The 22,662-nt window shown below is 35.7% G+C and overlaps 1 protein-coding gene across 6 annotated transcripts in view; it reads left to right on the plus strand.

Moving 5' to 3' along the window:
• The window catches only part of LOC109078424 (mitotic arrest deficient 1 like 1), a 68,577-nt gene extending 49,262 nt beyond the window's left edge, over positions 1 to 19,315 (plus strand). For all 6 annotated transcript variants that reach the window (XM_042716902.1, XM_042716900.1, XM_042716905.1 and 3 more), the window contains one exon: positions 18,779 to 19,315. In XM_042716902.1, the coding sequence (XP_042572836.1) occupies positions 18,779 to 18,940 (162 nt within the window). In that variant the 3' untranslated portion in view covers positions 18,941 to 19,315. The remainder of the gene's footprint in view (positions 1 to 18,778) is intronic.
• Positions 19,316 to 22,662: the final 3,347 nt, after the last annotated feature.

Raw genomic sequence — 22,662 nt, forward strand, 5'->3', positions numbered from 1 at the left:
AAGCCCTTTTGGTTTACTGCATTATTAGGCTTTGCAGTGACTCAATACAGTAACTGAATCTGAGGCGAACTTCAGTCCAGCTGTTAATTCTAGTTGCGGGCGACTCCTGCAGATAAACCAGTTTGTATTGATTGAGGGCATATGGAGTATCATCTTAACGTCATGTTCGCGTGGACTTATTGTAGACTTATTGCTTATGAAATTACTTTTTTTTTTTTTTTTTTTTGCTCTTAGAAGGGCATTCTGGGTAGGCAAGAAACTTTTTTAAGCAATTTACCTTTTCCAGACCAGAGGCCAAAGCACACACTGGTCCAGTAAAATTTTCGTTATTAATGTTTGTAAAGACTTGCATAAGAATGCATTTGGGTTTATTAGTATTGATCAATAGTTTTTAAACTACTCTGTGCAAAGCGGAGGGTGGTTGTCTACACAAAGTGCATTAAAATCGTTTAATGCACGCTGCACAGCTAGCCATGCACTACCCTATATCTTGGTCATTTGCCAGCATTTACAAGTCAAAGCTGTTAATTATGTATTGCAGCTTCTGTCAGTTACGGCTTGTTAGCGCTAGAATTCTGCCTGCTTCAAATCAGACTCAGAGATGAAATAGGGTGGTAAGATCAAATCTATCAATCTATTTGAATGAATTATAGCATGGTAAGAATTAAGAGCCGAGTGTGTGTGTTACCTTTGTCTGTGTGTCTCTCTACAAACAACAAATTTAGAGAGAGAGAGAGAGAGAGAGATGACAGTTGTGTGTGTGTTACCTTTGTCTGTGTGTCTCTCTACAAACAATGAAGTGTTGTTACTTCAAAAACAGCAATTTTACACCTTAAACACATACAAATATAATGTATCGACCTAGTATCCTAGGCTATTTTATTAATAAAAGTCATGGAGAAGCATTGCCAAGTTTATGCGTGCAGTGCAATCGGCGATCTCCAACTCTCTCTCTCTCTGTGTGTTTGTGTGCGAGTGATGTGTGTGCATCAATTAAAGCAGCACATTAATACAGAACATTGATTAAACTGACTTGTAAAGAGTTTTAATGCATACCTGCCAGCCAATCAGAATCGCGTATTCAGGCAGACCATGGTATACGATATTTTAATACTTGAATTCACTTGTAGCATTTAAAATGCTTAATTTTTTTTTTGCTGTATTTACTTAGAGATTAAATAAAGTCAGTAATCTTTGATAACATGATCTTGTTCAAAAACATTTTGAATAAAAGATTGAGGCTTTAGATCAGTTTTTATAGTGGGATAGCTTTTTCACTACTGTAAAAAAAGCAAATATCGCTCTTGTTCAGAGGTTAAATCATTCATGATCATAGTATGAACTCATAAATATTTGACACGTAAAAAAAAACTGACCCAAAAGCCTCATATTTTAGTTTTATTTCCCCATAAATCCCGTAAATCGATTTTCCTTCAAAGAGCTTCTAAATGTCATGTTTCAACCGTTTACATACCATGTCAACATGAGAGTAGCAGTCATTAACCACATTCATGTAATTATAATTTAAGCGTGGATAAACGGTTCAGAAACCTAACAAATACATGTCCATAATTATGCATACTCATTTTGTTTTGCTGGTAAAATCTGACAAGCTCGAAGCCACTCTTTGACAGGGATTTGACATGAAAATAACTGCAAAGTTTCGATTTGCAGACACACACATAGATTTAACCGTAACCCTCAATCACAGTATCTGGCAGTTTAATTTGAGCTCTCCAGTGTTTATCTGAAAATACCCACCACCTATGGAAGCATCCGCTTCATTGCCCAGCAGTGTTTTGCAGTTATGTTGCCATTCTCTCTTATCGTCTCTTAACTCGGTTTCAGTTATTGTCAGGCCAGGTTGGTCGCTGTGATTGCTGCCCTCAGCTATGTTTTCAGCTCCAGTAGTAATCAGAAGTTTCTCAGACGCAAAACCAATCAGCCTCTTTCCCTGCTGAGCTCATCTCAACAGGGAACCAGGCAGAGAAAATACTCAATCAATGGTCACAATTAAAAGAGGAATAAAGTAGAAAACATGAACCAGTAAAGAATGATGCCACACTCTTTTAACTAGTTTAAACTAGTAAAAACTAGTTTAGGGATTGGTTAGCCAGATTTTGTTGTTTTTAAATAGACATCATAATTGTTTGTTTGTTTCTTGTTTTTGGTGACCAGTTTTATGCTCTAAAGTCTGAAGACCTGAGACTGATCCAGCCTACAAGCCAAAAAAATAATAAAAAAAACAGTAACTGGACCTGAAAAGTGTTTTTCTGATTGATTTTCACACTTTGAATTTGAGTGTAGCTGAACCAAAACCATCTGTCACAGGGCAGATCATAGTCTAACATCACTTATGTTGTCACCGTTTTGACTGTGTGTATATGTTTTTGTGTGTGTGGTGTTCTTGAACTCTTCAACTTTCATTAATGATACAGAATCACTGTTACAATGAGTTAAACTTCAATGGCTAAATTCTCTGTTTATAGTTGTGTAGTTTTCAGGTGGGTTTTTGAATTTACATTTTAAATTTTCTTTTTATTTTAGTTTCTGAATTGTTCAATTGGCATTTGTTAGTTTTTCATAGACTCTTCTGTTTTGCAAATATTTTAGTAATCGGTTAGGTCATCAACATAACTTAAGGCTGTCTACATCTTGCCAAAGCCAATTTAAAGAATAGTTCAGAATGTACTCGCCCTCAGGCAACCCAAGATGTAGAAGATGAATTTTTCTTCAATAGAACAGATTTGGTGAATTTTAGCATTACATCACTTGTTCACTAATGGATCCTCTGCAGTGAATGGGTGCCGTCAGAATGAGTGTCCAAACTGCTGATAAAAACATCACAATAATCCACAAGTAATCCATACCACTCCAGTCCAAAAGTTAATGTTTTATCCATCAGGAGATTTGAAAACTTCAAATCATTACTTCTGGCTAAAATATGAGTCCTTTATCATTAATAAGGCTTTCTCCAGTGAGAAAGTTGTCTCATCTGAATCAGGAGGAAAATATGCACAGACCAAGCTCTGTTTACACTCAAAAACAGCCAGAAACAGTTTTAAAGAAATAATTTGGTGAATTTAGATTATTTTTTATTTTTTTTACTTCTCTCTCTCTCTCTCTCTCTCTCTCTCTCTCTCTCTCTCTCTCTCTCTCTCTCTCTCTCGCTCTCTCCTATCTCTCTCTCTCTCTCTCTCTCTCTCTCTCTCTCTCTCCCCCAATAATTAATTAAAATAAATGCTTTAATTCATTCAAATAAATGTGATCTTACCGCACGATTTCATCTCTATGTCTGATTTGAAGCAGGAAGAATTCTAGCGCTAACAAGCTGTAACTGATGAAAAAAATAACCATTATTTTTACCCTTTCAGTCAAATATTGCACTGGGAACATCATTAACAGCTTCAACTTGTCAATGCTGTCAAATAAACATGGTATAAGCAGGATAATGCACGGCTAGCTGTGCGTTAAATGATTTTAATCCACTTTGCAGAGGCAACCATGCAGGTTCTTAGTCTCCACAAATTAATTTAATGCACAGCTAGCCATGCAATATCCCTTAAATATAATAGCAAATAATAACTTAGAACGTAAAGCAACTGTAAACCATGTTAAAGTAACCATTTGGAACACCTTGTCAACTGCATTGCAGCACCTCAGCAACCATGTAGAACACCTTATCATCACTGCAGCAAGCTTTTTCTTGGAAACTGTGAAAATCCAGTTCTGTATTACTTTTGCATTTTTCATGAGCATAGCAATAACATGGACAGTTCCATCAAAGGCAGACTGTATACTCTGTGTTCTCTCATCTTTGCTGTAATTAGTGTCTCTGTGCTTTGATGGTGGGTACATTTGGTTAGTACCATACAGTTTCTGTTTTCACATAATATTACATTAATTTATATCCTCTAACATCTTGTCCCCGATAAAATATTTACTTTCAAAGCATGGATAGGAAAAAAGTCTAAATTTCCTTTTATCTGCGATATTTAAGCCGTGCTGTATGTCTCTACTCAGTGGGATGAAAACATAAACTGAATGGAGCTGAAAAGGCTCAATGCTGTCTAGCATGCTTAATTTTAGTGGACAGTCTATTCCCAGCACACAGTGCGCACCATAGTCATTGTGCAGCTTTGACAAAACATTCTTTGTTCGTTGCAGTGTTTAGCATAAGAGCACATTGGTTGTGAGAGCTCTCACTCTATTCATGGCGGAAATATGCTTTTGCGTGGGTGTTATTGGAACAGGGCATCAAGTCCACTTTTTAAACTCCTCAAAGCCCTGTCTGCCCATTTGAGTCACATCAGGGAATTCAATTTATGTCTCTCTGTAACCACTGAAATATAACTTGATTTGTGCATTATTTGATGAAAAAGTGAGTGGTGTTTGCCTGTGCTAAACTTCCGGCCACGATTCTAAAGTTCTGGTTAAGAGGGCATTGCTGGGGTTTTCTGGTCTGTTTGTAGGTGGTTGCCAGTTTTATTACACAGCTCTCTAAAATGCTTGATTCTGATCCCTGATTCTGGATTCAACATTCCGAAGTGTGTGTTATTCCCCAATATCAATATCAACCATATTCATTAGCGATTCTGAATAACATATTACTCATCCTGGTTTTTGAGGCTGGCGCTTCTGTTACATATCTCATATCACACCACCACATTCTTTCTACTTTTATCCAAATGTAGCTGCTATCATCTTGCACCTCAGTTATCAGCTGTATTTACTGTAAAATGACACCGGAGGGCTTCCGTATGAATTCTGTAGCAGGTCTTCTTATTGGTAAAGTGTTTGCCTTCTTGCCAGCATGATTTTTTTGTACACTGTAATGGGTTCAAAATATTAAATCGGTAAGATAGCATTTTATGCCCTTGTCTTTATTTTTGTGGTCAAAAGCTGTGTAATTAGTGATATGACTCTATGCCTTAAATGTCCATCTTCTCTGAACTTTATCTAGGCTCAAAGCTGTTTGAACTGTTTTTTTTTTTCTCAGCAGCTTTGTCTCTTATCAATATTTTGTGTGCAAATATTTAATTATTTGGCAAGTAGCTGTGTAATAACCAGAGCAATGTACGTCTGGCTTGCATGTTTACCTGACAGATGAAAATATTTTCTCCAATAGTGGTCAACCAATATGCCCAGGCTGATATATCATATCATATATCATATCATATGATATACACATACATACAGTGTATGTATATATATATATATATATATATATATATATATATATATGTATATATACTGTATGTATGTGTGTGTATATATATATATATATATATATATGTATATATATGTATATATACTGTATGTATGTGTGTGTATATATATATATACAAACATACATACATACATAAAATACAAACACATCAACAAAAACACACACACTCTAAAATACGGACATAAAGACATTCAAACCATACAAAAACACATACATATATATTAGGGATGTGCGCGACGACTAATTTGGCTGCCGTTAAAACGGAAGTTTTGTATCTTACTAGTCGACTAGTCTAAAAGCCAGAAACCCCTAAAAGATGGTAAGAAAAAAATAAAACATTGAGCGTGCATGTATATAATAGCCTACATTTGAAATACTTAATCTATGAATCACACTGACAAATCCCTCAATGAATTCCACTAAAATAGGTAGCCTAAATTATGCCTTACTCTTGCCTCGCGTTATCATTTAATTTTAGGCAGTCGTAAAAAAAAAAAAAAAGAAAAGAGCACACATTCAACCTCAGCCAATGCTTATTTATTAAAATCAGCTGGGGAAATGCAGAACAATGAAAAATCAATCAATAGCCTGACAGAATTGTTCATCTTCATATAACATTAGTCAACATATTAAAACACAAGTCAAAAACAATAGGGAATTTTATCAAGGAATAGCATTAAAACGGTTTCTAAAAACATACTTCGTCATGTAGGCTATAGCATCTAAAAACAAAACAAACAAAAAGACAGGACCTGAGGCGATTAGGGTTTCCATCCAAAGTTGCGAATTTAACTTGCGCACAAAATTGGAATATCACAAAACATTTGCGAACAAGTACCGTTTCCATCCAACGCATCAAAATCACTTCCTGTTAAACTGGCACTAAATATCAGAAAACTAGGAGAACTGAATATAATAATTTTCATATATGATAAATTACTTGCGCCTCAGAGCGAGCAGACGAAATACAGTAAATTATGTCATTGCTTTTGGAGGCGGATGCATGCTGCTGTTTGGGAACGGAGTCGTGTAAGACATTATACAGAAATACTTAGATGACAGACTTTGCTCAGGCATTTCAAAACAACCATAACAACATGCTGTGGAACGAGATCATGCAGTCCGCTGCTAGTCGAGTTATCCCACCTCAGCGCAAAGTCAAATATTTTTTATATGCGCTTAGAGGAATTTATTCGCAAAATGCATTTCCATCTCCCATTATTCGCATTAATCCTTTTTCTCACAAGTCAAAAACCACCTCAAGGGAGCGTAAAATCTTTTTTGCAAATTAAGGGATTTTTATTTGAAATTTGCGTTTCCATCACTTGTTTCTCATTCGATACTTCAAAATGCGCATTAAAACAGGGTGATGGAAACATATTCCTGCACTTGAAAAAACATAGAGATAACGGAAAGCAAGCCAACAAAATTTCGGAAAGCGCCTGGACATCACGCAGCACCACCGAAGAGGGTCTTCGAGGAATAGACGGCGCGGACGGGATCGCAGCGGCGGGCTGTAGTGAATGGCATTAGCTGGCTTTGGCTTGTCTCTAAGCTAACGCCTAGGTGCCTTTATTGAATATGATTATGCATCGCTCCAGTAGAGTTATTGTAGGCCAATTTGACATTACACAGTTTACACAAAACTTTTCCGTTTCCTTCTAATTCAAAATATGGTCTAATAGGACTACAGAATAAAGAAATTTCTATATGAAGCACAAATGTTTATTTCAAAGATTTTTATCAAATGGATTCATATTAAAATAATTTCTTCTATCTTTTTGGTAAATATTGCATAAAATACATATCACTTTGATTGCATGTGTTATTAGCGGTCTTTAAATTCTAAGCCATTTTATTTAGCCATTTATTTATCAGTCATCAAAGAAAATCCATATTGGTCAACCACACATTGGTCTTTGGTTTAGGAAAAGTGACAATGGTCACTTTGCAATAAGTAACATGGTTTGATATGTCCTTCATGTCCATAGCAAAAGAGTTGCATGCTGAAATGTAATACTTGCATTTAGGGATTCAAATCCCTACACCTAAGTATGAGAAATAGTCATTTGCATATATGTGAAAGTGATTTGCATAAAGTTGTAATATTCTAAATGAACCTGTTGATGCTTAATTATCAACAGTTTTCTGTTTAAATAAGACTAGAATTCACTTAAAGTTCATAGCAGATTGCTGTGTCTCAAGCTTTGACCTGTATTCATTATGTTAAGCATCCACATAGCCTTTATAATGGCTTCACAAATGTCATCCTCTGAGCCTACACACACTGACAGTTAAATGTGTCCCTGTGTTAACCTTTGCTGGTGCAATGTCTTGCTTTAACCTCAAAAGTTATGATGACGAAGATTCCGGCTTTGATAATCCCCATGGTAACAGTAGGGCTGCTTTGATTGTCGGCGGTGGAACGGCAGGTGTCTCTGTGCATGTTTTGATCAGTGTTCTGGCATTTCCTCTCGTCCAATCAGGGGATGATTACACCTTTTGATGGACTCGCTGATTAATCTCACTGATGAGCTATTAATGAGAGTGAAATCAAGAATATGTTTGCAAGTGAGCACATGAAGTGAGGGAACTTCAGAGAACTGGTAACAGTACATGCTCTAATTTATGACAATATGCATTAATAAAAAAAAAAAAAATCAAAGGCATAAAGTTCACTTGCAGGGTCAATACATTTTCTTTCAAATTATTCTTTGGATCATTTGCGAATGAGCAGCAGCACTTTAGAGTTTAAACATCTATTTTTGAGTGTCTTAAGTCGTGTATAGATTTTGGAGATGAGCTCCAAAAGATAAAATAGCTTTAATGTATATAGATGAACTTGCAAGTGTCCTGCAAAAATCAGTTAATGCAACTTTTATTGCAAATGTTCTATAACTTTGTTCATCTCGTTGTTGTTGTTGTTTTGCCTTGGTAGAAGCATTCCCGGCAATCAAATTTGCAACCCTGCCTCTGTCAGAGGACTCTTTAAGATTTAAATTTTTATGTGGTAACATATGTCGATTTATTTTTATTGTTTTTATTTTTGTATTAAGCGACAAGAAAGGAAGAGAAAGATACAGTACACACAGCATGTAGACAGTTTTTTTTATTGTTATTTAATTAAAAAAAAAGGTAGGAAGTAATAACGGCTGGTAAATTTTATCAAGTCACCCACCATTAGCAGGTGTAGCAAAGTTAATTTTGGACCCTGTCTGTGCAGTTGATTTGAAGAAGTGAATCTCAGTCTCCTTCTGCCTGCCCAGCCACAGTCAATACACTGTTGTGGACTATTTTATCAGGTTCACTACTGCTGTGTTTTGGACGAGTTTCTCTTTCTCAGACTGAACTACTTTCTATCCTGCATTGGCCAATAACATTTGCATTCATAGCTTGAACTCTGAAATAATTTCATGGATCCACTGTGGTGACTTGAACTACTTCTAACACACCAGTGATTATTATATTTATTGCTTTCCTTAGCTCTTGATGTCATACATGTGAAATATGTAGACTTAAACACCTCATGAAATCATAGTTAAAGTTATGGAACTTTTGAACCATGTATATTTGCTTTTGAGGTCATCTCTATGCCACCATATTCCTAAAAATTTGACAAAAATAGCAGCTACATATAGATTTTACATTTTCTTTTTTTTTTTTTTTTCTTTTTTTTTTTTTTTTTTTGCCAATCAGATGCTTTCTAGAACCTCTCTAGAATCAGACAATCTGTGATTTCTGTGTTTTTTTTTTTTTTCTTTCTTTTTTTTCCTGTCATTGAAGGTCAAAAATATTTTTTTCCAGGATTTCAATATATGTAATATTTTAATTATTTATGGAAATTTGTATAGTTAATATTTATTTATTGAAATTTTATATAGTGTGTTGTACAATTTATTTATTTGTTTGTTTTATTTATTGTAATGTCTATAGTGAATACTTATGTATTTATGGGAATTTCTATAGCGAGTATGCCGTGTGTGTGTGTGTGTGTGTGTGTGTGTGTGTGTGTGTGTGTGTGTGTGAGAGAGAGAGATTAGTTGAGATAGAGAGATAGATTTACATTTAGTCATTTTGGAGACGCTTTTATCCAAAGCGACTTACAATTGGGGAATACATAAAGTGATTCTTCTTAAAGAGGTTGTAATACCAAGTTTCAGGCATTTGTTCAAATAAGTACAAGCTAGAAAGAGAAGGAATAAATAAAGAGAAAGACAAAGTTTTTTGTTTTAATTTAGGATGTATATACATATATATATGGAAACTGTTTCCAACACTGATAATAAATCAGCATATTATAATGATTTCTGGAGGATCATGTGACACTGAAGACAGGAGTAATAATGCTGAAAATTCAGCTTTGATCACAGGAATAAATAATATTTTAAAGTATATTAAAATTGAAACTGTTATTTTAAATTGCAATAATATTTCACAAAATAACTTGAGGAGCACAAGAAACTTTGGTAAAAAAATATGAAAAACCTTACTGATCCCAAACTTTTGAACAGTTGTGTATGTATATATACACTATATACTGTATATAAATGTATTATTGTTTAAAATGTTAATAAAAATTAGTAAAGAGATTTTTTTTCTATATGATAACCTTCTCATTTTCCTATTCTTCTTTTTTGATGCCAAAAAAACAAACAAACAAACAAAGTGTGATTTCAGACTTTAACAACAATTTGACATACTGTCTATAATATCTCATCCATGCGGAACATGTTTATAGATTCAGCTAAACATACAGCGTGTCCTTGCGTGCTCATGCGTGAGCTCTCTCGTGTTTTAGTGAGAACATGAAATGTTCTGAGTGGATGGGGTTTGATTTGATCCCTAGAGACTGCAGACTCTATTGAAGATCGAATGCCTAAACTAGCAGACATCATCTCTGTCCATCACATCTGTCGAGTGGAGAGTTTTGTGACAGAGTTTGAGTTCTATTCCGTTTGACATTCTTTCCCAGAACGATGGTCGCTTTTATTCCTTCTAGTTCTCTCTCCGTTCATAAAGCATATGTCAGCCGTCATGTTAGTCATGACAGCAGAAGTTGTTTGTGAGTGGTGGAGTATCATGGGGAAAGAGATTTTGTAAGGACAGCAAGCTCTTTGTACTGATGCATTTTAATTTGCTTAGACTGAGGATACAGAAACACTCAGGCAAGAGAATGTTTCACAACTGTTGTGGCAGAGAGATGCAAATAAAAACAATTTAAGGTTTGATATGATACTATACAGGTGCATCTCAATAAATTAGAATGTCGTGGAAAAGTTCATTTATTTCAGTAATTCAACTCAAATTGTGTATTAAATAAATTCAATGCACACAGACTGAAGCAGTTTAGGTCTTTGGTTCTTTTAATTGTGATGATTTTGGCTCACATTTAACAAAAACCCACCATTCTCAACAAATTAGAATATGGTGACATGCCAATCAGCTAATCAACAAAACACCTGCAACACCATGATCTCTCAGTTTGGTTCACTAGGCTACACAATCATGGGGAAGACTGCTGTTCTGACAGTTGTCCAGAAGACGATCATTGACACCCTTCACAAGGAGGGTAAGCCACAAACATTCATTGCCAAAGAAGCCGGCTGTTCACAGAGTGCTGTATCAAAGCATGTTAACAGAAAGTTGAGTGGAAGGAAAAAGTATGGAAGAAAAAGATGCACAACCAACCGAGAGAACCGCAGCCTTATGAGGATTGTCAAGCAAAACCAATTCAAGAATTTGATTGAACTTTACAAGGAATGGACTGAGGCATCAAGAGCCACCACACACAGACGTGCCAAGGAATTTGGCTACAGTTGTTGTATTCCTCTTGTTAAGCCACTTCTGAACCACAGAAAACAGCAGAGGCGTCTTACCTGGGCTAAGCAGAAGAAGAACTGGACTGCTGCCCAGTGGTCCAAAGTCCTCTTTTCAGATGAGAGCAAGTTTTGTATTTCATTTGGACACCAAGGTCCTAGAGTCTGGAGGAAGGGAGGAGAAGCTCATAGCCCAAGTTGTTTGAAGTCCAGTGTTAAGTTTCCACAGTCTGTGATGATTTGGGGTGCAATGTCATCTGCTGGTCTTGGTCCATTGTGTTTTTTGAAAACCAAAGTCACTGCAACCGTTTACCAAGAAATTTTGGAGCACTTCATGCTTCCTTCTGCTGACCAGCTTTTTGAAGATGCTGATATCATTTTCCAGCAGGATTTGGCACCTGCCCACACTGCCAAAAACACCAAAAGTTGGTTAAATGACCATGGTGTTGGTGTGCTTGACTGGCCAGCAAACTCACCAGACCTAAACCCTTACAGAGAATCTATGGGGTATTGTCAAGAGGAAAATGAGAAACGAGACCAAAAAATGCAGATGAGCTGAAGGCCACTGTCAAAGAAACCTGGGCTTCCAGACCACCTCAGCAGTGCCACAAACTGATCACCTCCATGCCACGCCGAATTGAGGCATTAATTAAAGCAAAAGGAGCCCCTACCAAGTATTGAGTACATGTAGTGAACATACTTTCTAGAACGCCAACAATTCACTAAAAATGTTTTTTTTTTTATTATTTTTTTATTGGTCTTATGAAGTATTGTAATTTGCTGAGATAATGATTTGGTGGGTTTTTGTTAAATGTGAGCCAAAATCATCACAATTAAAAGAACCAAAGACTTATACTACTTCAGTCAGTGTGCATTGAATTTAATACACAAGTTTCACGATTTGAGTTTTAATTACTGAATAAATGAACACTTCCATGACATTCTAATTTATTGAGATGTACCTGTAGTTATTGATTTTTCATATGGTTTTAATTTTATTTGTGCAGGTCTTAAAAAGTCTTGTTTAATCCTTCAGAATCCTTCAGATACACTGTGTCCAGTTGCTAAGTGTGTTTATCATGTTGTTTGGTTGTTTCTTATTGACCAAGTCAAAAAAAATAAAAATAAATAAATAAAATAAAATGTATGTAATGTTCTGGTACGTGTATATGGCTTGGATCTCTCCTTCAGTTCAAACTTATGATTTTTTTTTTCCAGCTTGTTTTTTATCATCAATCATGTGAAAATCCACTTTGTGGTATTAATGCTGCACTTTTATCACAAATATACAGGAAGAGATACATGCTTATGTTTATTACGTAGTTCAAATCCAGTCTCTATGTTCAGACATTTCAGTCAGCTATTCTGTGTTCATGGTAAATTAAAAGTATAAATTAAGTTTAAGAAAGTTTAGATTAACTGGTGAGGAAACCATTATCTGTTCTTCTCTCGTTGTCTTGCAGTCTAATCCACAGATGTTCTTCTCTGCGTTTTATGTTGTTCTTGTGTGGTTCCTCACAGATGGTGGGTAATGTCTTGTGTTTGCTGTACTGTAACTCTCATTTCTATATGCTCTATTAAGCATATAGAAGAAAACATAAATAGACCAATATGTATATAGAGATGGTAAGTTTTTCAAAGGAGAATCACAGTGTTTTTTTTTTTTTTTTTTCTAATTTGGTGCGGGACCTAATAATTATAAAGTGTTTGTGTATGAGCAGACAGGCAGAAGTTAACGAGGCCGTCTCTCATATGCAACTTAATGCACATACTAATGTCCTGCATTCTGGATAGTCTGAGTAAACCCTTGATAATGGTCTTGATATTTACTCTGCCACTCATCCTGCTGTCTTCTTTTCTTTTTTTTTCATCCAAGGTAAAATGTCAAAATCTGCATTTAAATTGAAGCCTTTTTGTTTTTCATTTGCATATTTCTGATTATTTAATTACATCTTCTCTCCTCCAGTTGGAGAGGCGGTCCTTCCCGCAGTCCCTTGGCTGACGCTCATTCGGTTAGGAGATCATAAAGCACTCGCTCTAGATACGGCACTTACAAGAATGCCAATAAACCTTTTAACCATGTTTTTTCTTTCCACATTTCAAATTCATGGCATAAGTGCAAGGAAAATAGTTGCATTCCCATTTTCATATACTGTTAGTATGTTTTTATGGCTGCATTTTATTTAGAAATTGCTAATTTGATATGATTTGTGGTTCTAATTTCCTGTAACCCAAATATTAGAAATGTCTAAATACTATTAAATAGTACTATTACTGTATAATATATTATTAAATAAATAAATAAAATAGGCCAAATGTATTTATTTAAATTAATGGAGCTGATTTGGGACCAGTGGTTATTGTTAAACCTACATTTTCCATACATTTAAAGATCTATTATTTTTTATTTTTTTATTTTTTTTCCCATTCAAGTTCAGTTTGATTTTGGCCTTGCATGTACTAAAAAATAAATTATAGTTTTGTAATTTAATTAGCTTAAATCAACAGTCTGCATGTCTTCGTGGACACCAAGAACTTCACTATCAAAGCCGCATCTGTAAAATGGAGAAAAATTAGCTTGTCATATTTTCAGAATTTCTTAGAAAGTCACTAGATATATTGCATCTGTTGTCAGTGACATCATAGATGGAGCTTTTACCCTCTAAACACATCTGTTGTTTTTCTAACAAACTGCCTTACACTCATCAAAACAGCAGCCTTTTTCTTGTCAATATATTTCTGTGGAAGTACTTATTCAGATCATATTACATGTATTATATCGAAACTATCATTACAGTAGCAATTGTCATTACAACTAATACATCAAAATGTTAAAAATGTGGCACCTAGCTTAATTTTGATAGGTTTACTAGTTATATATTTTCTTATTATTATTATTTAATGCAGTGATATACATTGTGGCATTTCATATAATGTCATAATACTTTTGTGCCCACTTTGTACCTCTAAAATGTTTGTTTCCTAGTCTAAATATGCCAAATTTAGTGTGCAATTCAGTAGCTAATGTAGCTTTTTATCTGCAGTACATGTGTTGTATCTCATGTCATGGATGTGGTAAAGCACGATGTGCCGTTAGCAAGGAGCAGTTGGCTAATTATACATCTGCCTAATCAGTAGATAAAGCTAATTTAACAGCCAATTACTGCTCTTCACACACCTCCGCCTCACACTCGGCACAATGACAGCTTCCCGTTTCCTCTCTTTAAGCCCGGCGGGGTGCTCTCGCACCAACAGACGACTCGAAGATTCAACTGGATTTGTTTGTGTGTACGTGCTTTCTTGGCTCGCTGCAAACTTTGTATTGCTTCAGTACTGTTTTTTTCTGAACTTTCGAGTGTATTTGTGTGTATGTTTTTAAGTTCTTCCAGCTTGCATGTACTATTTTTTTGGTAGCACTTTAGTATTCGGACCAATTCTTACTAATAAGTAGTTGCTTATTAGCATGCCTATTATTAACATATTGGCTGTTTATAAGTACTTATAAAGCACATTCTGCATGACCATATTCTACATCCCTAATCCTACCCAATGCCTAAATTTAACAACTACCTTACTAACTATTAATAAGCAACAAATTAGGAGTTTATTGAGGCAAAAGTCATATTTAATGGTTTGTTAATAGTGAACACTGGACCTTAAAATGAAGGGAGACCATTTTTATTTTTATATATCGACCCTATATTATATATTATATATATATATATATATATATATATATATAAATAAGCTTTGTTTTTTATTTTAAATTACAATGCAGTAACTGAATAGCTTTTTAACTTCACATTGTCATATAAACACCTGATCAGTATGAAAGAGAGTCAGATGTTAAAGTTCTTCAGTATTTTTGACCATTTTATTGAAATAGTCACATGCACAGACATTTGTTTGTGAATTGTACTACACTGGTAAAAACTGTATTTTTGTGAAATTTTGTGTTGCAAGAACACAGAATAAGAATATTGCTTGTGGTACCCAGTATTTTTTTCTCTCATTCAGACTCTCTACAACATTTTAAATTCTCAAACATGAAACAAATATCGTCAATGTTGAAGAGTACCATTATTTGAAATATTACTCTTTTGTAACATTTCCAAATGTCTTTTGACAGTACGTATTACTGATGCCAAACTTTTGAATCATAATGTAAGGTGTAAATATTTTTTGTTCTGCTGTAGTACGAGTGGTGCAGAAAACTACTTCAGGTGTGTGTGTGTGTGTGTGTGTGTGTGTGTGTGTGTGTGTGTGTGTGTGTGTGAATTGATGGCTTCAGACAGAATGTATATTGTCAAATCTCCTCCTGAGACCAGCCGTTTTTACTTTCTTGGCTGTGTATTTATTTGGTATTTGTGTTGGTGTTGTGTGTGATTCTCTCTGGATCTGTCAGGAGATTTATAGGCTCTTACAGTGTAGGTCCCTGGAAGCTTCTGAAGGCTGAGTCATTACAGGTGTCACTCCATGTATAGAAATGCATCTTGAGCAAAGTCTAGGCAAGCATATTTTTCTTTTTCCCTCACTGTCTGTCTTTTTCTCCCCTTCTTTCTCTACAATATGGCATTAACTGTTAATATGCATCCCTTTTTACATCCTTAGAGAGAAAACAGCTGTTTGGGTCAAATGCAAAATGGTGTAATTATTCACTTCACAACCCTTTGAAGTGAGGAATCGAGATCGATGGAGTTGATCCTCTAGAAAGAAAGCTCAGCAGGAGATGCCATTACATGAAGTTGCGGATTTTAGCTTGACAGTGTTGGGAACGCCAATATAACTGTGTGTCCGTGGAGAATGAAAAGATGAAGCAGCAGCAATAGAAACTGTACTAATTTGAAAACTTCTACCATTGTCTGTTTCCCCAACTGTTCCCCAAGTCAATCATTTTTCTTCATTTTATAATAGTCTTTCTGTCTTTTCTCTCATGTGGACTTCAGGGAAGGTTTTAACATCGACACAAACTTGTTGTTAGCCAAAAGGTCGAATATTGTTCATAACACCCTTTTGTGGCGGTGGCGGTACAAAAACACATTGATAAGGTCACAATCTGAATAACTCCCTCTCAAAAACAGAGTGAAAAAATACCGGCTGACCTTTTATTAAAATGTGATCTGGGAAAATAGAAAACAAAACCAAGTTGGAGACAAAGGAGAGGCATTTTCATATGTGCCCGGTTTGCTGGGACAGGTATTAGAAGGTCTTGTGTCGAGGGTGTGCTTTGTTGTTATGAGGCAGGAATGCTATTACGGTGCTTCATAAATCACAAAAAAATGCAAAAAAGAATAAATCTTTACTGAGAGCCCTCTTTTCTCGAGCCCTCTAAATGTAAAATATATTTGATGCTAACTTCTCCTTATGGAGGTCAGACATAAAAAGATTTGACATGGAAAGCACCATTGTGCATTGATGCCCTCATTTTGTGTTTGCTCCCTTTTGGTTCTACTCTGGGCAAGCAATTAATCACAGACTCGCTGCTTTTTTTTCTTTGAAGTTTTTGAGGGATGTATGTATATATTGGGCGTTTGGCTTCATATTATAAAGGATAATATGACTCAATGTCTGACACAAATAATTCTCAAACAGTGTTTGAGTGAACTTTGTTACTCAATGCAAGCAGTTTAGGAGAGACTATTAATTGGTTAGCTAGTTAGTTAACTAGTAATCTCAGCCTTAAACATCACACCCATAGACTGTTGAGTGGACATCTTATACATATGGGACACAAAAAAGGAAACACTTCAGGAGTTTCGAAGTCGTCATCTGATTGGTTGAATTATACAGGATTTCGGGGAGACGTGCGTGTCGCGTTCTTTAATGTTCCACCCGGAAACAAAAATGCCGTGATGCCAAACCCCCTCACAAAAGAAAAAAGCTGTGGTGTTTACAACTGTGACAACGAGTTCTTATCAGGATCAACTAGACGCTGGGTTTTCAAAAGTATGTGAAATATTTTAAAGTTTGCGGCTTAGAATCTTTTAAATACGTCCGAGGGTTTTACACACTGGCCTGTTATTGTGGCAACATTTCCACGCCCCGAAACGTGACGCTGAATGAAACAAACTGTGATTGGTTGTTTGACATGTCGGTCAAATGGCCTCATGGGCGGGCATTGGCCAATAAAAACTGCCATGGATTACGCAAGACTAGTTAACTAGTATACACAGGGAAACAACGTTTTAGTGTGTCTACTGCTTACATAAAGATTTCATTTGCAGTTTGACAAAAATCAAACAATGTTTGAATTGGGGAATGTTGATTAGTAGGTTTTAATGGCTTTTGTTACTTAGTTCCTGTTAGTGACTGATTTTTTTTTTTTAACTAGTTAGTAGTAGCTATTTGTTGGTTTGTTTCTATTTCTTACTAAGTGCTTATCATTACTTACAGCTTGACATAAACCCAAACAATGTTTGATTTGGTGAATGTTAGTTTTAGTAACTTTTGTTACTTGGTTCCTGTTAGTTAGTTAATTAGTTAGTTAGTTATAATTTTTTTTTAAATAGTCATAAAGAAGTTTGTTGGTTTGTCTTTTTCTTAGTCAGAGCTTATCATTACTTGAAAGTTGACTTGGTGAATGTTAGTTATAGTTAGTTCTGTTACTTAGTTCCTGTTTTAACTATGGAGTGTCAGCTAGTAAACTTGTTTGTGTCTATCACTTACTCAGAGCTTATCATTACTGAAAGTTTGACAGGGTGCTTTCACACTAGCACTTTTGGTGTGCACCCGGGTTCAATTGATGTCAGAGTTTGGTTCATTTGGATCATGTGAACACTGTCTTCCGAACTCGGGTGCGCATCTGCGAACTGTACCCGAGTCCGCTTAAAAAGGGTGGTCTGGGGTACGGTTCATGTGAACTCCGGTATGGTTAGCTGCTGATGTGAATGCAATTGTTTGTTTTTCACTTACTTTCCTGACAAGCGTGACTGACGTGCTGCAAGCAGAGAGCTGTATATCTCATTTCCGTTCGCCTTCAGCGTTCTTTGGAGCATTTGCAGTACATTCGTAAGACAGACGCAAGTGTCGTTACGTACCGAAGCTTTGCAAACAAAATGAATGGTTCAAAAATGTAAATACATAAGTGCTGAGAGTAATGTTATGCATTTGCCGCCTTCTCCGGCGCCGTCATTACTAAGCAACAGGACAAACAGCAGCTGGCTTGATGACGCAAGCGAATTGCTGTTCGGAGCCAAGTAAAATAATATAAACACAGTCCAGCAGGGGCAGGGAGAGGGGGGAGCAATCAAACTCTGGTTTGGACCAGGCCAGCGAACCAAGTGTGAAAGCACCCGTAAACAGTGTTTGATTTAGTTTTAGTGACACTTGTTACTTAGTTCCTGTTAGTAGTTAGTGACCGTAGCTATAACTAGTTATGTAGCAGCAGTTTGTTGGTTTGTGTCTTCAGCTTTCTCAGAGGTTATTATTAATCACAGCTCGATATAAACCTAAAAGAATGGTTAGTTCAGTGAATTTTAATGATGAGTCATTGATATAAGCTAGTTAGGAAGCGACTTAGTTAGCCAACGGTAGTAGTATATTCGAATGTTTGTGATGTTTTCACTTAAACTTAAGTTGTTGTCAGTTTAACTTTTTTGTTTGTTACTCTACCTTTGCAGTTGAAGTAGTTTTGTTTGGTGCTTGCTACTTTGATTTGTTTGTAGTCTGTGTCATGTTACAAATTTTTAAACGGACCTCTTTCCCCTGTCTCTGTCTCTCTCTTTCTCTCCAGTCTACTGGTTCAGTGGGCAGCGGCAGCATGCAGCTGTTGGAGACAGATTTTTCCCGCACTCTAACTGGACTGGTTGATCTGCATCTCTTCCATCAGAAGAGCATCCCAGTGTTCCTCAGCGCGGTCACCATCGAGCTGTTCAGCCACCAGACTGTCACCTGATTTACCTGTCATTGCTCGACCACACAGTATTCAGGGAACTCGCTCTCTCACAGCAAGACACTGACATCTACAGAACTCCTGGCTGTGACAAGCTGATCGTTTTTAATTTGCATTTTTTACAGATTGAACATTTCATAGTTGAAGGTCATCAAAGCATGACAATCTACAGTATATGGCAGCATTTGAATAGTATAGTCATTACTGTGTATTATTCTTTTACCTTTAATGCTGTAAGCCCACACGGTGTTTAAGAAACAGGTTAACACATATGCAAAAGAAACCTGAAGATATGCAGTCTTCATTTTACAAACATCTTTCATGGCAGTTTATGTTCCTGTATTGAATAAAAAAAATAAAGACGTATTAAACTTTCCAGTCTATTGTTTGTATTGAGATCTGACGGATTTCAAAACATTGTCTGTGTTCAAGTGAATAATGATTCAGTCAGAAGCTTCTTGTTATTGTGTTTTACTTCAAACAACTCAAATAACCTAGTGATTACTTTTATCAATTCCTCATTGAATTGAGGGTAAACTAATATCCCCACTGAAACCACAATAGTTGCCTGGAAGCTCGGATGAAAGTTTTATTTCTTTTAAACGTTTGCGTTGTACAATTTGGCACCAAATCCTAGTGGATGTGGGAGTATTTAAATTCCCTGGCCGTTTTAGCCGGCAGCAATTATTACTTTTTTTCCCTCCCTTTCTTTCTACTCTCTTTATTTGAATGCCACATAAAATGCCACAGTTTCATATCCTGCACACATTAATTTTAATCTGATATGACTCAGACTGCTTTCAGATGAATTTTGTCTCAAATCTGTCGCACAAGCGATGGAAAGTGCCACTGTGCCAAAGCTATTAGCAAAGAATGTTACCCTCATCCTGCATCCGTGGTTTCAGGTAGTACGCAGAGGCCTTGGCCAGTATCTCTGCTTTCTTCTCATGCCAGAGAATACATTGCTTATGCAATGTCCCTGCTGTTAGCTGTTCCTATTATATGCAAACTCAGTCTTTGGCTGGCAAAATCAATTCAGAAAAACAGCTACGATGCACACTCAAGCTGGCACTGCTCTCTGTCAATTTTAGCCTCTGTTGTTTTCACACTTTCTCTTACTTTTTTGCTTCTTTATTTAGTATCATTTGTTAAACAATTCATTGGGTCAAGCATCTTTGGCCTTTAAATTCCTGAATCCCCTTTACTTCTCTCTTATCACACATTTTTATACTTCATTCATTTTACATCATTTATCATCTGGAGTCGAATAAGGTGGCCTCTCATTGGTTATTTATGAACGTTTTTGTTTTTTATGATCGGTCGTTATATAATTCATAGCTTTGGGGTGGAAAAGGCTATATATGCTAATGAGGAGCTGTAAATAAATAAATAATGAATATTTGAGAAGCTTTAGACCAAACAACGACACTGCGAAAAACAAAAACATATGGACTCTGAGGAGAGATAAGCTTGCATTGTCTTTGATTAAAAATCCAAACGTTTCTGTTTGGTGGTGAACCGTGTGAGATTATTCATTTTTAGTACTGATGTCATTGTCTTTCTTTAAGATTTAACATTTTATAGATTCCTTTGAAAACACTTTTCTTACAGCCTTTATGTATAATGCATTATAAAGTGTTATTAAAGAGTATAATGCATTATTATTATTCATAATGTGAGTTGTAATACATTATATCTTGTCGTAAATAATTCAAATGCATACTGTAACAATAAGTTGATAAGTGTTGCAATGCATTAACTGTGGTTACAATCATCCATGAGATTGTACAATGCATTATAAGATGCATTAAGACATAATCAATGCATTAAAACTAATTTTATAATGCATTTTACATTTCTTTTTCCTTAGTGTTTTAGTCTTGAGAAACATGTTAGCTCCAGGAAAAGGTTCATTTTGCCCCCCAAAAAGTATTTTTACATACAAGGTATACTCTAAAAAATTTTTAAATGAAATTGCATTAAATAAAATTGTATTTAATTGCGTTGTTTAATAGATTCAATATGATATTGTTTGCAAATTTTAATATAAATGATTAATTTCTTATTAAAGTTTAGTTTTTTTTATATAACATATTATAGTAACATTCTGTTTGTACATATAATTTTTGGACAATTTTTTGCTTGGTGTTGTATTTTGTCATCTGATGCTAAAGTTTTGCTTAAGTATCCATATTCTTTTTAGGGTCACTGTATTTTCAACAATTCTTTTTGTATGTAGATAGCAATTTTGTATGTTTTTTGTTGTTGTTGTTGTTTTAATACCAAAACATGAAAATAAAACATAAGCAGCATAAAGTGTTTCAGCCCCCTTACTACTGTACTACCGTGTACAGTATGTCAACATTTATTTCATGCTAATTATCTTTTGAGACCAAAAAGAAGGTCACAAACCATTCCCCAGCATGTGGTCTCCCATGCTGGGAAAATTGTCCATCTGTCAAAGCGTCCGTGTGTTTCTTCATAGAGGTTTGCTGGTTGCACCGATGAGACTGGTGATATCTCTCTATTGTGTGCCTTATCTGTTCTTAGTTTGCCATGGCATTTGAAACTAGAGTGAGTGTCACTCTGGGTCGTTCCCTCTTGCATTGCCACAGAGACGAGCATTGAAGCAGACAGAGACAGGTTCCCTCGATAGACACAACCCCTGTCACTCAAACTGTGTGTGTGATAAGTGGTTGATTTGAACAGGCTTGCTGTGTTAGGGTATTTTTAACCAGTGCAGCTCGAAGAGTGAGAATAAGATTTTGGTAAAATAAAGATTAATGCAGTGACTAGAAAGTCTGCCTGTTTGCTTTTGGATCTCACTTATCTTTCTAGATAATAGTGGGTAGAGGCTTTTGCTGTATTGGATTCCTCTTAGGCTTACAGAAAAGGGCCTACAACTAGATAACAGTACTTGTGATTATATTAGCAGCCATAAACCCTCCAAACTCGACCTCTTTTTTCAATCTCTATCTCTCGCAACATACACACAAAGTAATGTTAGATATCACTAGTCCACAATCACATTAGCTCTCATAAGCTCGGCTAGCCAATCGTGGCGGTTCACCGTGTTCCAGAAGAGGTTTGAAGCGGTGTTAGAGGCACCCTAAAAAGATTACAGAGCCCCAGAAGGAATTTTCTTCATCCTTCATTTTTCTGCCTTCCCGTCGTTCCTTTTGATCTGTTTACCATTTCCTTCACTCTCTCTTCTGCAGGGCTTTATTGTCTGACTGTACCTAAATCACACTCCGTCCGATTCAAAGATTATATCCAATGAAATGACGTTAGAGGTTTCTAAAGGAATCTGTACCACATCTGTAATGTTATCGTATGTCTTTCAAAACAGCCAAAAGTTTGAATCAATGTATTTCTCATGATCTTCGAAATGTAAGGGCTTTAAAAATATATATAAAATTAAGAGCCATTCAAAAGAAAAAAAATTATATATACTGTGCACACAAACATTATTTTATCTGTACATTTCTCCTGTAATGCCAGTGGATATTCAGCATTTCAAATGCATTGCAGAAGTGAAAGTGCACTGACTTTCAAGAACCTTCAAGACCTTTTTTTTTTTTTTTTTTTATCACTACATAACTCAAAGGCAAGTATGGGATTTTTATGATAACAATATAGTTTGAGTTTGTCCACACAAATGAATGGATCCAGAGAGTGAATGAATACTACTGTGAAAAAGAGCCATTACACTGCAAATCTCTCTA

Source organism: Cyprinus carpio, chromosome B1 (genome assembly GCF_018340385.1).
Source record: "Cyprinus carpio isolate SPL01 chromosome B1, ASM1834038v1, whole genome shotgun sequence".
Taxonomy (NCBI): domain Eukaryota; kingdom Metazoa; phylum Chordata; class Actinopteri; order Cypriniformes; family Cyprinidae; genus Cyprinus; species Cyprinus carpio.